This window comes from Monodon monoceros, unplaced genomic scaffold (assembly GCF_005190385.1).
Source record: "Monodon monoceros isolate NGI ecotype Baffin Bay Population unplaced genomic scaffold, NGI_Narwhal_1 Super_Scaffold_11, whole genome shotgun sequence".
Classification (NCBI taxonomy): Eukaryota; Metazoa; Chordata; class Mammalia; order Artiodactyla; family Monodontidae; genus Monodon; species Monodon monoceros.
This window is the reverse complement of record NW_021703767.1, coordinates 72,465,580-72,483,745: the sequence shown is the minus strand read 5'-3', so window position 1 is coordinate 72,483,745 and position 18,166 is coordinate 72,465,580. Positions and strand designations below refer to the sequence as shown.

At 32.3% G+C, this 18,166-nt stretch overlaps 1 protein-coding gene across 14 annotated transcripts in view; it reads left to right on the top strand.

Moving 5' to 3' along the window:
- Positions 1 to 18,166, top strand: part of DLG1 (discs large MAGUK scaffold protein 1) — a 284,649-nt gene that overhangs the window by 132,774 nt on the left and 133,709 nt on the right. For 5 of the 14 annotated variants that reach the window (XM_029215167.1, XM_029215164.1, XM_029215163.1 and 2 more), the window contains one exon: positions 14,595 to 14,648. The exons of 3 other annotated variants lie outside the window; for them this stretch is intronic. In XM_029215167.1, coding sequence (XP_029071000.1) covers positions 14,595 to 14,648 — 54 coding nt within the window. Of the gene's footprint in view, positions 1 to 493; positions 593 to 13,163; positions 13,213 to 14,594; positions 14,649 to 18,166 lie in introns of those variants that run through there. 6 more of the 14 variants (XM_029215162.1, XM_029215160.1, XM_029215159.1 and 3 more) reach the window with 3 other exon arrangements.

The window sequence follows — 18,166 nt, the reverse complement described above, 5'->3', positions numbered from 1 at the left end:
CAGTTCTTGATAGTAGAGGTTAACAGCACAGATTCCTTAAAATGATATAAATTCAGTTTTTAAGTCGTTTGAATCTTCTGTTTGTGGATTTATAGGCCCCAATTGCCTACCTCATGGGCTAATGAAATTACTTTTGATTCTTTGAATGCAAGGAGGAAAGTAGTCAAATATATACTGAATGCTACAAAAATATCTTGTAGTCTGTCTGTGAAGTGAGTGTCTTGCCTCCCAGTGGAGGAGTATTGTTAAATCATTATCTTTTATTATTTTCATTTAAACATCTAAAGAGTAGTCACTCGTTTTAACTACAGAGTCATTAAAATTATTATTGGTGGTATAATTGAGTGTTTTTTCATTTAAGTTGAAGTAATATATTATTTTACCTATTTCAGTTATTTCTGAAAACTATAATTTATCTTTATGACAAAACTTTCTATTATGTTTCCTTTTTATTTGATATTTTTCCTGATTTTTTGTCGTTGATGATTTTTAGCCAACAGAAGCTGTACCTCCCTCTTCTCCCACTGTCCCTGTGATCCCTGTCCTGCCAGTCCCTGCTGAGAATACTGTCATCCTACCCACCATACCACAGGTTTTTATTAGTTTTCTTTTTTCTTTATAAAAATTTCGTTTGTTTTTAATGTTTCGTTTGTATTCTTTTCAAATCATTTTAACTATTTCTTTGTTAGATTTGGTAATTCGTGTTGGGCTTCAAACGGTATTTTTAGGGAGTTAAATATCTGGGATTTAATATAAAATGGGTTAATATTTGCCATTTTATTAGGTTATCTGTGAAATAAGATACATTATAAACTTCAGTATATTGAACTGCCTTAGATTTGTTATCATGCCTTTTATATTTGTAAATCTGTTCGAAACAGTTTTTTAATTTATTTGCTTTGGGAAATTTTGTTTATTTTCTAAAGATAATAAAAATAATTGTCCTCCTGATCTTGTACTGGATGTGTCATTTTATATATAGCATTTTGTTTTCTAGTATATATTTATCTTTGGAAATACTCATCTTTCTGTCACTTGGTAGGATAACATACTTCACATTTATTATTTAAAAACAATAGCTAATGTATATAAAGTATATGGGGAACTCTTCGTGGTATCTTTGCAACTTTTCTGTAAATCTAAAACTATTCTAAAATCATAAGTTCATTTTTTTTAAAGTTAATGTATAACAGTCAAAAAATAAAATGAAACAATAGCCAAATGTCAGAGAATCTGAACTTTTTAGCTTTCAGAGCTTTACTTAATAGTTCCAAGGGATGGTTTATTAAGACATTAACTACCCAACCAACAGAGTCATCCAAAGTTAAAATAATGGTAGTATTATTACGTATAATAATAGTGATCTTTGGTGTGAAAGATCTCAACCTCATTTAAAGTGTAAATAAATGCATCTTTAGGTATTTTTATTATTATTGATCTACAGCATAAAATCTAGTAAAAATGGTGTTTTTGCTGTGAAAACACAGTGTCAAATTAAGTCCTATTGTGGGAAAAAAATGGGTTATCAGCTGTGATTGTTCACATCTCAGTGCCCTTCCCCTCTCCTAAAAATGAAAATCAGTAAGAACATTATACAAAATGGGATTCTAGGGGAAATTATAGGTATTACACTAAAACTTCAGTCCATGTTATTATGTTACTGCTTCTATATAATCTCTGACCCTTTATGGAAATCATTAAAAGTCAAATCATTGTAAAACTACCAAGAATTGAATAGATAAGTCCAGATGGATATTTCCTCTGTATTGCAGAGAAGAAATTGAATTTATAAATATAATTCAACATAAGCAGCCAAAGCGTTATTGTAATAATGTAACACCTTTCCAAGTAACTAGGATTTAGTAGTACAATATTTTTTGAAGTAGGACATTTGAAAGGTTATTTTACTCTGTCACCTCAATTTGTCTTTTGATGTTAAAATAGTTTTCTAGAATCCTTTGAAATTTTGTAGTAGTTTCTGTTCTTATATTCAATAGGGAACCAGTCCTTCCAGTTCAGAGTTCTTTGACTTATTTACTCCAGTGTCCCTAACTTAGCATCACACTACACTTGGAAATTGTTGAGACATTGCATAGCCATGTAGTTATAAATAAAGGACTTAGAGTCAGATTGATCTGGTTTAGAATTCCAGTCCTACCACTTAACTGGCTGTGTAACTGAGCAGTTTACTTAACACTGATCTTCTCTTTACTCATCTGTAACACTGAAGATGATAGTACTTACTTGAAATGTTTTACAGTGATTGAAAGAATAAGAGTGTGTGTGTGCAGCTGGCACATGATCTTGGCTATTTGTGTTATTAGTGTTGTTTCATATTTCCTTGAGACAGTAAACCAAGGAACAAGTTAAAAAAACAAATGAACAGAAGAGGCTTATTTATACTACCTAGCTTCATTTTAGGTTTTAAATATACTTACAAAAGTCCAAAAGTAGAGTAGTTTAACCATTGATGTCTATGTGAGAAGGCTGTGGGTGTGCCTCATTTTCCAGAATAAGTAAGTGTGTGCCTGAGTAATTGAGTATAACGTGCATTATAAAATTAATAAAAGTGATTAAAATATTTGTCCCCAATTGAAGTTTGAAATCCACACCTAATACATAACCTGATTTTAACATTTTAAATAGATATTTTTCTTCTAAAGATCTACTTTATATTTTAGATGCATCAGGATGTAATAGAAATAGAAACAGAAGATACAAGATTTAGATTCTAGTCCTACTTTGTGACTCAAACAAGTTACTTAACCTCTCTGAGTTTCTACTCCCATCATCTATTAAAAAGGGTGGCTGACGCCTCCCTGACTACTTCAAAATGAGTTTGAGGACAGATAGCTAGGTAGATGATAATTTTTTTTAATATGTCTTTGATTATTTGTAGAACTTTAAACTTTCACAGTACTTTTATATTGATCATGTCATTTAAATTTTATGAAAACCCTCTGCAGTAGGAATTATCATGCTTATTACTCAGAGTGGTACAGAAAAGGATACATTGAATGACTTTTTGAAGTTGCAGAGAGAACCTGGACTTTATGGTGACACCTGACCCTACCACTTCCTGGCCTCACCCTTGCCTGGTTGTGTGATGGTGGGGACATTACTCAGTTTCTCATAGCCTCAGTTTCTCCACATAGAAACTGAGCACATAGTAGTTGTATAATAGATGCTAGCTCTTCCTGCTGGAGATAAAATCATATAATCTCTATGATACTGGCGTATTAAATATACACCCAGAATAAATACTCTGCTTTAAAACCAGATTCTTTAGACCTCCTTTCTTACCAGTTGTGAGGAGCTATCGGGTAATTAAAGTATTGTTGAAAATGCTTTATAGCTAATTTTATGTGTTTGTATGAAAGTCTCTGTTCACACGTAAACAGGTGCTTTGGAGGGATTGGTTTTTGTTCAATTATTTGTTATTGTTCCAGTCATGTAGATACTAAGATGAATGTAACATTGTTCTTGTCCTCTAGGAGCCTACTCTCTGTTTATGCAAATCATAACTTAACAAATAACTCCCACATGACATGAGAGTAGTTAATGTTAGAGGTATAACCAGTATAGAACATCCTGTTGCTTCTGGATAATTCAGGTTCCACAGAACATCTGAATGTTGACTCTTAAATGATTTGATCATTAGTATAACCTAAAGCATGGTTTGATACATTTTCATTTTACTAGTAATCTTAAATAGAATAGTATACTTGGATTGCCTTGATGAGCCTTTTTAAGCCACACACTAATATCTGACTGCAGTGCCACTGTTCTATTTGTGTTTTGGGTTTTTTTTTTTGGTTTTATGTTGGTTTGTTTGTTTTTATATTATTTTCAAATCATTTCAGACTTACAGAAAGTTGCAAGAATTGTACAAAGAAATTCCATATACTTTGACCCACATCTCCCAATTGTTAATATTTTTACCTGCCACATCTGCTTTATCATTTCTGTTCTTCTGTAATTGAGTATAATATTTTTTTTTGTAAACCAGTTAAAAGGAAGTTTCATTCATGCCCCTCTTACCGCTAAATATTAATACTTTACAATACTAAATATTTTTCCAAAGAACAAAAATATTACCGTAGTGCAGTGAGCTAAACCAGAAAATTAACATTAATATAATACTACCCACTGTAATTCTGTTTTGCCAGTTGCCCTAATAATGTTTTTTATATGAAAAACAAAAAGGTACTTTGGCCCATCCAAGACCACAGTTAGTTTTCATGAGTCTCCTTTAATCTGAAGTAGCTACACAATCTGTCTTTCATGTGTGTGACCTTTTACAAGGGAACAGTCTAGTCGTTTTGTAGAATATCCCGCAATTCGTGTTTGATGCATTTTAATAATTAGATTGAGGTCATATATTTGTTTTCCATTTTTTTATTGTGATCAAATACACATAATGTAAAATTTACCACCTAAACTTTTTAAGTTTACAGTTCAGTGGTATTAAGTACATTCATATTGTTGTGCAAACATCACCATCATCCATCTGCAGAACTTGTTTCATCTTGTAAAACTGAAACACTATACCCATTAAACACTTAATTCCCCATTCCTCCCTCCCCCCAGGCCCTGGCAATTACCATTCTACTTTCTGTGTCTATGGTTTTGACTCAAGTACCTCATGGAAGTGAAATCATAACAGTATTTGTCTTTTTGTGGCTAGCTGATTTCACTTAGTATAATGTCCTTAAGGTTAACCTGTGTTGTAGCATATGTAGCATCAGAATTTCCCTTCTTTTGAAAGCTAAATAATATCCCATTTTATGTATATATGAGACCTTGCTTATCCATTCATCTGTCAATGAACAACTTGACTTGCTTCCACATTTTAGCTCTTGTGAATAATGCTGCTGTGAACATAGGTGTACAGACACCTCTTCAAGACCCTGCTTTCAATTCTTTTGAGTGTATACCTGAAAGTGGAATAACTAGATCACTTTGTAACTTAATTTTTAATTTTTAGGGGAACCATCATACTATTTTCCAGTGTTGTATCATTGTATATTCCCACCAGTGGAACACAATGGTTCCAATTTCTCCACATCCTCACCAACACTCCTTATATTCTCTTTTCATGATAGTAGCCAGCCTGATGGGTATGAGGTAGTATCTCATTGTAGTTTTGATTTGCAGCTCCCAAATGATTAGTGATGTTGAACATCTTTTCATGTGTTTATTGGCCATTTGCATATCTTCTATGGAGAAATGTCTATTGAAGTCCTTTACTTCAATAAGGTTTTTGAATTGCATTGCAGTTTTTTTAATTGAGTTTTAGGAGTTCTTTATATATTCTGGATATTAGTTCCTTATCAGATATATGATTTGCAAATATTTTCTCCCATTCTGTGGATTTCCTTTTTAATTTGTGGATGGTGTCATTTAATGCACAGAACTTTTAATTTTTAGGAAGTCCAAATTGTCTACATTTTCTTCTGTTGCCTGTGCATTTGGTGTTATATCCATTGAATCACTACCAAATGCAGTGTCCTGAAGCTTTTACCCTGTGTTTTCTTCTTATAGTTTTATAGTTTTTTAGGTCTTTGATTTAGGTCATGGGTCCATTTTAAATTAATTTTTGTATATGATGTTAGGTAAGGGTCCAAATTCAGTCTTTTGCATTTGGATATCCAGTTTTCCCAGCACCATTTGTTGGAAAGACTATCTTGTTCCCATTGAATGGTCTTAGCACCCTTGATGAAAACAATTTGACTATATATGTGAGGGTTTATTTCTGCAGTCTGTTCAATTCCATCGGTATATGTCTGTCTTTATGCCAGTACCAAACTTTTGAGTACTGTAGCTTTGTAGTAAGTTTTGAAATGAGAAAGTATGAGTCCTCCAGCTTTGTCCTTTTCAGAATTATTTTGTCTATTCAGATCCCTTGAGATTCCATATGAATTTTAGGTTGGATTTTTCTATTTCTGCAGAAAACATTGGAATTTTGATTGCGATTGGATGAAATCTGTAAATTGCTTTGGGTAGTATTGACATCTTAACAGTATTAAGATGTCATGAACAGGGAATATGTTTCCATTTATTTCTGTTGTCTTTAATTTCTTTCAGCAACGTTATAGTTTTCAATGCACAAATCTTTCACCTCATTGGCTAAGTTCATTCCAAATTATTTTATTCTTTTTGATGCTGTTATAAATGGAATTGTTTTTGTAATTTTCTTTCCAGATTGTGTATAGGAATGCAACTGATTTTTGTGTGTAGACCATATCCCGCTACTTTGCTAAGTTTATTAGTTAGAACAGGTTTTTGTGTGGTTTCTTTAGGGTTTTCTACATGTATGATCATATTATCTGAAGACATAATTTTCCTTCTTTCTCATTTGAATGTCATTTATTTTTCTTATTTGTCTAATTGACTGATTTTTAATACTGTGTTGGATAGAAGTGGTGAAAGTGGGCCAGTTTGACTTGTTCCTGATCTTAGAGGGAAAGCTTTCAGTCTTTCACCATGAAAGTATGATGTTTGCTGTAGGTTTTTCATATACGACCTTTATTATGCTGCGGTGGTTTCCTTATATTCTTAGTTTGTTAAACGTTTTTATCATGAAAGAATGTTGAATACTGTCAGATACTTCCTGCATCGATTGAGATGATCGTGTTGTTTTTTTCCTTCATTCTGTTGATGTGGTGTATTACATTGATCAGTTTTCATACGTTGAATCATCCTTGCATTCCAGGAATAAATCCCACTTGGTCATGGTATATAGTCTTCTTAATATGATGCTGAATTCAGTTTTTGTTGAGAATTTTGGATCAATATTCATAAGAGATATTTGTCTGCAGTTTTCTTATAGTGTCCTTGCCTTTGACCTTAGTATCAGAGTAATGCTGGCTCATAGGATGAGTTAGGGAATGTACCTTCCTCTTCAATTTTTGGGCACAGTTTGAGAAAAATTGATGTTAGTTCTTCAGATGTTTGATAGAATTCACCAGGAAAGCAATCAGATTTCAAGGGCTTTTATTTGTCAGGAGATTTTTGATTACTGATTCAATATCCTTATTAATTATAAAGTCTATTTAAATTTTCGCTTCATGATTCAGCCTTGGTAGGAGTTTGTCCATTTTGTGTAGGTTATCCAATTTGTTGGCTTACATTTGCTCAAAATACTCTTATAGTCCTTTTTATTTCTGTAGAATTAGTAATAATGTTCCCACTTTCATTTCTGATTTTAGTAATTTAGTCTTCTCTCTTTTTTCCTTAGTCCATCTAACTAAAAGTTTGTCAGTTTGTTGATCTTTTCAAAAAAACAACTGTTGGTCTTTTTTCTCTATTATTTTTCTGTTCTCTGTTTTACTTATCTCTGCTCTAATTTTTATTATTTCCTTCCTTGTACTAACTTTGGGTTTAGTTTGTTCTTTTTCTAGTTCCTTGATTTGTAAAGTTCGGCTTGTTGACTTGAGGTCTTTCTTGTTTTTTAAGGTAAATGTGCAGTTGTCAACTTCCCCCTTACCACTGCTTTTGCTGTGTCTCATAAGCTTTGGTATGTTGTATTTGCATTTTCATTCATCTCTTTAAGTGTTTTCCAGTTTGCTTTTCTACTTTGATTCAGTGGTTAAGAGTATGTTGTTTAATTTCCACAGCTTGGTGAATTTTCTAGTTTGCTTCTCTTATTGCTTACTATCTTCATCCATTTTGGCCATAAAAGATACTTTGTATGATGACTTTCTAAATCTACTGAGACTTAATTTGTGGCCTAATATATGGTATATTCTGGAAAATGACCCAACTGCACTTGAGAAGAATGTATCCTGTTGTTGGACAGAATGTTCTAAATATGTCTGTTAGGTCAGGATGCTTTATTGTGTCATTTAAGTCATCTTTTTCCATACTTATCTTTTGTCTGGTTATTTTACACATTATTTTGAGTGGGCATTGAAATCTCCAACTGTTATTGTAGAACTGTCTACTCTCTTTAATTCTGTCATTTTTTTTGTTTCATAGATTCTGATGATCTTCATTAGGTACATAAATGTTAGTAATTGTTACATCTTCTTGCTGTTTTGAACCTTTTATTAATATATAATGTCCTTTGTCTCTTGTAACTTTTTAAAATTTAAATTCTGTTTTGTCTAATGTTAGTATAGTCACTCCTACTATCTTTTGGTTACTATTTGCATGGAATATCTTTTTCCACCTTTTCACTTTCAATCTGTTTGTGTCTTTGGATCTCAACGGAGTCTCTTGTAGACAACATAGAGTTGGGTGATGTGTTTTTATCCATTCTGCTGTTTTTGTTTTTTTTTGTTAATTGGAGAGTTTAATCAATTTACATTTAAAGTAATTACTGATAAGGAGAGACTTCTGTCATTTTGCTATTTGTTTTCTGTATTCATTATAGGTTTTTTGTACCTTATTTCCTGCATTAGTGTCTTATTTTTTGTTTGGTTGATTTTTTGGTCGTGAAGTGTTTAAATTCCTTTCCCATTTCCTTTTGTGTGTATTCTTTAGCTATTTCCTTTGTGGTTACCATGGGGATTACATTTAACATCCCAAAGTTATAACACTCTAATTTGAATTTAAACCAGCTTAACTTCAATAATATACAAAAACTCTGCTCCTTTTAACAGTTCCATCCTTACCTGTTTCAGTTGTTGATATCACAGAATTACAACTTTATACATTGTATGTACAAAAACAACAATTTTTAAATGCATTCATCATTTAAATTATGTAGAAAACAAATGTGGAATTACAAAGCAAAGTTACCATGATACTAGCTTCTGGACTAGTAATTGATTTTAGTTATTTACTAATGTTGACTTCACTTCTGTACTAATAAGTAGCTTTTAAACTAATTTTTTAAATATAATTTTAAAAATATTAGTCTCTTAAATCATGTACGTAACAAAAAGTGATGTTACAAAACGCTATTAAAATAATAAGAGTTCTTTTGTATTTATCCTTACCAAGGTCTTTATTTCTCCAAACACCTCAAGTTGCTGTCCTGTGTCCTTTCATTTCAACCTGCAGGATTCCCTTTAGCATTTCTTTCAGGGCCAGTCTATTGGTAATGATCTCCTTCAGCTTTTGTTTATCTGAGAATGTCTTAATTTCTCCCTCATATTTGAAGGATAGTTTTGCCAGATACAAGGTTCTTGGTTGGCAGTGTTTTTCTGTTAGCACTTTGAATATACCAACCCACTGCTTCCTGACCTCCAGAATTCTGATGAAAAATCTATTAATATTATTGAGGATCCCTTGTATATTGAGTCACTTTTTTATGCTGCTTTCAAAATTCTCCCTGTCATTGTCTTTTCAGGAGTTTGATTATAATGTGTCTGAGTGTGAATCTCTTTGAGTTAATCCTACCTTGAGTTTGTTGAGCTTCTTGGATGTTTATATTTGTGTCTTTCATCAAATTTGGGAATATTTTAGCCATTATTTCTCCAGATATTTTCTCTGCCCCTTGATCTCTCTCTTCTTTTTCTTGGACTCCCACAATGTGTGTGTTGGTCCACTTAATGATGGCCCACAAGTCTCTTAGACTCTGGTCACTTTTCTTCAGTCTTTCTGTTTTCAGACTTAATAATTTACGTTGTCCTATCTTCAAGTTTTCTGATTCTTCTGCGTGTTCCAGTCTGCTCTAGTGAATTTTTCATTTCAGTTATTGTACTTTTCAGCTTCAGAATTTCCTTTTGGTTTCTCTTTAGGTTTTCTATCTCTTATCTCCATTTTGTTCATACATCATTTTCTTGACTTTGTCCGCCTTGTCTTTTAGTTCTTTGGATATCTTTAAGGTGGTTCTTTTAAATCCTTTGTCTAATAGGTATGCCGCCAGCTCTTTTTCAGAGACAGTTTCTTTTTTCTTCTCTCTCTCTCCTTTGAATGGACCATATGTTCCTGTTTCTTTGCATGCCTTGTGATTTTTTTGTTGTTGAAAATTGGACGTTAGAATCTTATGATTTCTCTGGAAACCTGATTCTCCCCTTTCCTAGGGTTTGCTGGGTGTTTTGTTTTTTTGATTGCTGTAGGCTATCTCTGTGCTAAAAATCAGCCTATGGTATAACTTTAAGATCTTCGCAGATTTTTTCTATGCCTGTACCTTCCCCAGGCATACGCAGTGATTTTCTAATTTCCCTCATATATGTGGTTGCTTTTGAATATTCTAATCTTCAATGTCTGGCTTTTCCCCTTTTCAAAAGGGGAAAAAGAGGAAAATGAAATTGTGGGAGGAGACACTTGCCCTTTAAATCTCCTGGGAGTCACTTCAGTCAGAAAGGGAGAGATTTATATCAATTGGAGGAGATTCAGCAACAATGGCCACTGCCTCTTTGCACTGTCATGATCAGAAGCAGCAGTAAGAGCACAGATTCCCTATATTTGGAGAACAGGGTGTTTTCTGCTGCCCACCCCAATCCCCACTCCACCCCGGTTTGTGCCAGCTGCTCTAGGAACACTTAAGAGGGGTGGGAGTTGGGTAGCTGCTACTGTGCTAAGAACTGAAATTTACTGGATTAACCACAGTTTGCCATCTAATACTTCCCCTGGGAGTTGTAAGCCTTCAATAAACTAGAATTCCAAAAGAGTTACATCACACTGGCAGTTGCGTTTTTGCCAGTGCAGTTGTTATCTAGGTGGAGAGACAAAATTGTGGGACTTCTTGTGTTGCCATCTTCCCAGAATTCACCCTATTTGTTTTTACAATCACTTTAACTTACAGTGATCACTGAAGTGACAGCACTTAACTTTTAATGCAGTGTGTCTCAAATTAGAATCCAAGATGTATTCTCTGGGGTTTGGGAGTCCTGTGTTTGAAAAACATTTGTTTATAATTTAGTAAGGGAGAAAGAGACACTAAGCCAATAATACAATGAAATTTTGATACATGCTAAGAAGGAGAAATATAGTATACAGCATAAAAGCATTTTCTAAACTTCTAATTTTGGCCTGTTTTTAAATAACTGGATCTTAGAATTATTTTAACACAAAATTTTTAAGATTTAATATTGTGCTCTGAAATCGTGTAAGGATGCTGCAGTGTGTTAACAGCAGTAGACCCTATGAGGCCCTTTATTAATGAAATAAAATAGTAAAAGTTGGATGAGCAAAATTATGTTTCTTAAGTCTTGTTATTAATTCATGGGTCATATTCTTTAGGGGTTTGTTAAGTTTCTCTTTCTGGTATATCCCTGCCCCCTTACTAATCACCCCCCATTTCTAAGTGAATTATAGTACTTCATTATTGTCTAAGTTGAAACATACACAATGGTATATATTATTAGTAAATAATAATGGATTAGCAATAGGTTTCTGTGGTTTACAACACATTTTTTTTTATATTACTTCACTAGGTCCTCACACAGTCCTCTTGGGTAAAGGTATATCTCTTTACAGATGTAAAAAAATAAGTTTCAATAATACTTGTGATTTATCTGTATATTCAAAGTCATTGAATGGTAGAGTGAGGGTAGAGAGAGATCTAGAACCATATCTTTTGATAAGTGTCACTTAAAGGTGAGGTGCAGGGAAGGGTTTTTTTTTCTTCATTTGAAATAACTTTCACATAGATTATTTGAATAATCTAACTTTCACATAGATTATGCTGTTGTTTGATTTCCTCCCTAAGCAAAGCTGATAATTCCCTGTTACCTATTCTGCTATCCCCTGTCCTAGATACAGATCCTGAGGTCTTAAACTATCCAGATTTGCTACTGTTTTTTATTTTAGTGCTCTCTACTTTAGCTATCTGAAAGTAGCAAATTCCATGGCCAAATTTTTCTCTATCTCTTGCTTCAGAAGTACCTGTTCTGGCTTTGGCGCTAGGTTATTATGTCTTTCTGAGTTGTATATCATACCCTCCAAGCCCATTGTGCTACCTCATTCCCACCACTTCCAAATTTGAGAGGAATGGAGTACTACTTTGTCAGATACCATTTCTGTATTCTGTAATATAAGAATTTAGAAAATCTCAAGTTAGTAAGGGTAAATTTTAAGGTAATGTTTTAATTCTCTACCTGCTAACACAGTCTTAAATATTTTTATCATTATTTTAGGCGGCTAAAACTTGAGGCCGTCAAATCATGCCTCTTGAGCGTCATTTACGTAGGATCTTATTTTAGACTATATTTTGTGATATGTCTTTTTCAAATTGCTAGGCTGTCTTATCTTGACATTAGTTTTGAATGAAATTCTTGCTTAATCCTCATTGTGAACATTCCCAGTTTTTGTTCAGTTTCAAGTCCTTTATTCCCACACTTTCCCTTCAGGTGTGATCATTCACTCATATTAATTCTAAGATACATCTACAAATAAACTTATTATACATATATTAATTATCTAATCATATTCATTAAGTCAGAATTACAAATTATTTTTACTAGTCTGTATTATTCTTTATTCAGAACTGAACTTTAAAATTGAAATTAATTTTATGATGGGAATGCTAATATCTTAATAGCAACTCTAACCTATAATATTTCACAACTGTATTAGTTATTAACCTCTTACAAACTGAGTACTTGACTCAATATAATTGTTTTGCTGTATATTATGAAAAACTTCAAAAATGCTCAGACATAAAGGGAGTAGTACAGTGAACTCCCATGTATACTCATCACCCAACTACAACAGTCCTCAGTTCATGTACTCCTATATGATCCATAGCCCCTCCTTCTCCTGATCTCTCATTGTCATTATTTTATTTTGAAGTAAATTTAACCCTTTATATAGTTTGGTTTGTATGTATTTCAATATCAGTTAGACTTTTTATATGACTAGAATCAAAAGATAAATTATCTACAGTGATGATGAGTTGGTGATCATGAACAGCTAGTGTTGTGATAATTTTTGTATAAGTTAGATTTTGGTAATAAACAACTTTTTCCACTATATTTTTGGTAATAAATGAGCAGAGAGAACCAAATGGTTTTCTTGCCGTAATTTTTGAAGAATGTAACTTCTTTTATAACTTTAAATAGCCTTGTTCTTTCTTGTCCTCCTCTGTAATTTCTTAAGCAAAAAAAGGTGAAGTACCATTAATTTTTTAATGAATTAAAATATCAATTTGAGAAGTCTCAGTAGTCATTGGGAAATGAATAATTTCAAATGTTCATAAAATCTCAAATGTCTGTTAACTGACTTGCTTTGCTTAAATATCATTCTCACAAATAGTATTTTTACCTATTAGGTTTGCTTTTCACTGAATCATTCGAAAACAGACTATTATAGTCAAAGGTAGGACTATACATAAAGTAGTATCATGTTTATATTTAATAAAGTATTCCCTACTCATTTTGTTTGTTTTTTTCAGGGTACTTTTTATTGTTTCAGGTGTACAGCAAAGTGATTCAGTTATATACATTTTTTCAGATTATTTTCCATTATAGGTTATTACAAGATATTGAATATAGTTCCCTGTGCTGTACAGTAAATCCTTGTCCCTACTCATTTTTAACTTGCTGCTTTATGTAGCTGAGACGCATACTGTACAATTGTTTAAGCATGCAGTGGTGTTGTCTTTAAGCATTTTATCGTATGATCATCCAGATCTAGTACTTTGCTGAAAATAATGTAAAACATTTGAACTCTGAATATTCATTCACCTTTTAGAAAAGCCCATACACTTGGAAGAAAACCGTTATTGTATTATGTTTCTTTCATACAACCTTTTTGTGTAATTCTTTAATTAGAGTAGAAGAACTGTTAATATTTAAACACATCTCTTAAAATTTATTTAAAGGATAGTCATCTTTTTGATTCTCTGAAGATGTCATTTGACTTGGTAATTTTATACTCTTAAATATGCAGAAGAAAGATAATTTTAAGAGGAATCACATCAGTTTTCTAGTATATTCTGGTCTGTTTTTCATTTGGTATTAATTGCATTTTATTCTTTAAATTTTATTGCACCTACATAATAAACACTTTTCAACTTAAGCAGAAAGCCAAGCTTTTTTCATTCCAAACTTAATTAGACCTATGTTATTATTCTACTTGGCTTTTTTGTTTTTGTTTTTTTGTGGGTTTTTTGACCACTAGTTATTCTGTGAGTGGTCTAGAATAACACATGGAAAGCAGTAATTGCAGTTGATAACAATTGAGGGCTTTTACGTTGAGTGTGTTTCCAGTATTCTAAAAGTTTGCGATTGATTTCTTTGTATGGCTTTTTTTTTTTTATTCCAGTATTTAAACACAGTTCAGTGTGGGACAGAATTTTTTTTCTGGGTGATAAAATGATGGGAATCTTCATGGGATCCTTGAGACTAGAAAAGCAAATGATTTCTAACCAATTTGGGAAGAGTTGTTTGTTACGCTAGAGAATATTTGTGGATTTTTTGAGAAGGCTGGTGAACTTCTTTGCAAATCTTAAGAAAATTGTGTCTGTTTTAGCAGAAATAAGGACTTATTTCTCAAAAGCAAATATAACAACTGCCTATACCTAAATCTTTCCATTGGTGCTAGAAACTGGATACATAGTTTAACATATGAAAAGTTCATATAAAATTATACTTAAAGAAATAGCAAATCTTTTATATGCTTCTAACATTTGTGAACATTATTATGTAATGTGTCAATTTTCCTGTTAAGCCTAATACATTTACAATTCTTTCTCTAAGGCAAATCCTCCTCCAGTACTGGTCAACACAGATAGCTTGGAAACATCAACTTATGTAAGTTCCATTCATTGCCATATTTAAATAATTCTGTTTTCCCTTTTGTAGGTTTTGATATAGATACAAAACTCACAGCATTATTTTCTCTAATACATTGTACTTACAGTATTCTGTTACTAAGCTGTAATTGTTAAAGTAAATGAAGCAGTACCATCCTTTTTTGGTTGTTCTTTTTCTATACTCTTGCAAAGCAGAAATGTTGAAATAAGAAATTTTATTTTTAAATTAAAATGAATAACTTTTGCTATCTGACCAGTGTTCATTTACACAATGCCATATATTCAAAGAGTCATTTTTGAAGTCTAATTGAGTGACTAGATTTTTAGTGACCAGGTTTATAGGTGTTCACATATTAAAATAATTAGTTATAACTTTATAACTTTAAATTGATTAGTGCTTCTCTATAAACTTCTTTGGTTAAAAAGCTTTCTTTCTCCTAAAGATAAATAGCCGAACAGCAGAATCTAACATTTTTCACCCCAATTAAAATATCTTCAGAGATGTTTAAGTAGAAGTTGTGCTCGCACATTTTAAAAACAGCAAATGGTGCATAATTTAATAGATTGTAAAAATCTTTTTCTCCCATTTTTTAACCATAGTTGATTTCAGTCTGTACTTTAAAACATTATATTTGGCTTTATCTTCTGTTTATATTTATATGGGTATATCAGATTTGGGGGGATTTTTGAAAACTTCAAATAATAATACTTAATACAAACCAAAAATACTCTTTTCAGTCAATGTCACCTTTCACATGGATAAAGAATACTTAAGCAGAATTTTGTTTGTACTTTTGTCAATATTTTCTTCACATTTCTTTCTCCCTCACTTGTTCTTTGTGTTGACTTATGTTTTGCTTAAGGACAGAATCAGTGACTAATTATTTTTATTTTAAAACCCTTTCAACTGAAAGGTTAATATGTAAGAACTAACAGAGAAAATGATATCAACAAAGAAAATAAATACACATGCATTTTAGGGGAAATGTCAACAAATTAAAAGCAGGATTAGCATACAAGCAGCAAACTTAGAGTAAAAGTTGTATTAATTTTAAGTTTGTATGACATATTATTCAAAAAATACCTTTCCTGCTAAAGCAGGGTATGTTGGGAGTCTTGAAAACCATTCACTACCCCCGGTGAGAAATTTGCTAGAAGGATTCACAAGACTCAGCATGTTGTACTTACGGCTAAGATTTATTACAGCTATGTGATAAGTCAGGATCTACAGTCAGATTATAAGGCTGTATGCCTAGAAGAATCCATGTTTAGATTTCCTTCTACTTTCTTCCTCCCCAGAGGGGTCCACAGAGCACTCTTCACCTAGCAGTGAAAATGTAGCAACACATATGCAGTTTTTCTGCCCAGGGAAGCCCATTATGGACACAGCACAAAGTTATTTATTGGTGATGATCACATAGGCACCCTTTGTCCAGCGCATACCAAATTTCCAAGCTCCCAGAAGGAAAACAGGTGTTCGGCATAAAATGCATTGCCTTTGCAAAGTCTAGCCACAGTAAGCAACCCTTTCATTTAGGGAATGGTGGGAACACACCCAAAATCAATTTCTCAAATGCCTGCTAAGAGCCTTCTAGTGATAACACCCTTGGGCCTGCTTTATTAAACCTTTTCTGTACATAAGGATATGAGATAAATTCCAGTTCTTTAAGCAGGATTTTTCAGAGTGTGGTACTTCATCATACTTGAAGAACACTGTGTAAAATGTTTAATAACTGTTCTTTGCAGGTTTTTAATTTAATCCTGAAATTTAAAATATATTCCAGAATGGTTTTTAAACGTATTTGTTATTCCTTTGTTAAGTCCTGATCGTTTAATACCAGCTATGTATTGACTAATAAAAATAAGAAAACTTGCAGCTATTGCTTTATAACACTTTTTTTCTGATTGTTGTCACCATGCTTTCTAAAATTAAGTAATTTATATATATATATATATATAATATATATATATATCCTTCTGTAAACATTCTGTGCATGTACAAGCATATATGTGTTGTTTTCAAACTTTTACCATATAAAAATCAATGCCCCACTGATAATTTTTGTATAGATATTTTTGTGTTTATATGCAGTTATATAATCAGAATATATTTATATATTGATACATAGATTGCTCAAAGGGTGTGTCAATTTTTAGATTTGATCATTATTGCCAAATTGTAGTTCACAGAGTTATATCCATTTATACTTCAACAAAAATTATTACTGTTTTTACCCCATACTGTCACTAGCATGGTGTGTTAATAAACTTTTTGATCTTTTGTTAGCATAATGTTTAAAATGTATTAACTCATTGTTTCAACTTGAATTTATGTTAATATCTCACCTTTTTCAACTTTTTCACCTTAAAAAATTTTACGTTGAGACACGTAACACATAATCTACCTTTTTAAGGTATACAATTCAGTGGTTTTAGTCTATTCACAATGTTGTGCCGTCACCACCACTTTCAAATTCCAGAACATTTTCATCACCTTGTAAGGAAACCCTGTACCTGTTAGTAGTCACTCCCCATTCTGCCCTTACCTCAGCCCCTGGCAACCACTAATCTATTTTCTGTCACTATGGCTTTGTCTTTTCTGGACTGTTCGTATAAATAGAATCATACAATATGTGGCCTTTTGTATCTGGCTGCTTTCACTTAGCATAATGTTTTCAAGGTTCATCTATGTTGTAGCATGTGTCAGAATGTCAGTCCATTTTATGGCTGAATTATTTTTCATTTTATATATATATATATATACACACACACACACACCACGTTTTGTTTATTCATCCTTCTCTTGATGGACTCTTGGGTTGTTTCCACCTTTTGCCTGTTGTGAATAATGCTGTGGTAAACATTGGCACACAAGTATCTGGGGATTATTGTCATTTTATCAACATTATGTCTCTCAGTCCATGAACACAGACTGTCTTTCCATTCACTTACATCTTTAATTTTGTTACCAATGTTTTATAATTTTCAGTATACATGTCCTACACTTCTTTTGTTAAATTTATTCCTGTGTATTTTTATTCTTTTAATGCTATTATAAATGAAATTGTTTTCTTAATTTCATTTATGGATTTTTCATTGCTAACATGGGAATATAATGGATTTGGGGGTATTGATCTTCTACCTGCAATGTTACTGAACTCATTTATTAGCTCTAATGGTGTTTTTCATGTAGATTCCTTTGGATTTCTATATTTTCATGTCATCTACAGAGATAGTTTTACTTCTTCCTTTCCAATGAAGATGCCTTTTATTTATTTTTCTTGCCTAATTGCCATGGCTAGAACCTCCCTTAAAATGTTTTATAGAAGTTGCAGAGCAAACATTCTTGTTTTGTTCCTGATCCTTGGGAGAAAGCTTTCAGTCTTTTACCATTAAGTATGATGTATTATACTCAGTTTTAAGTATTAATTGATATTAATACTTAAAAGGAGGAGAGAGAAAAGAGAATATGTACATGTGTTTTGGAGGGATGGAGTTAGACTTAATGATTCATCT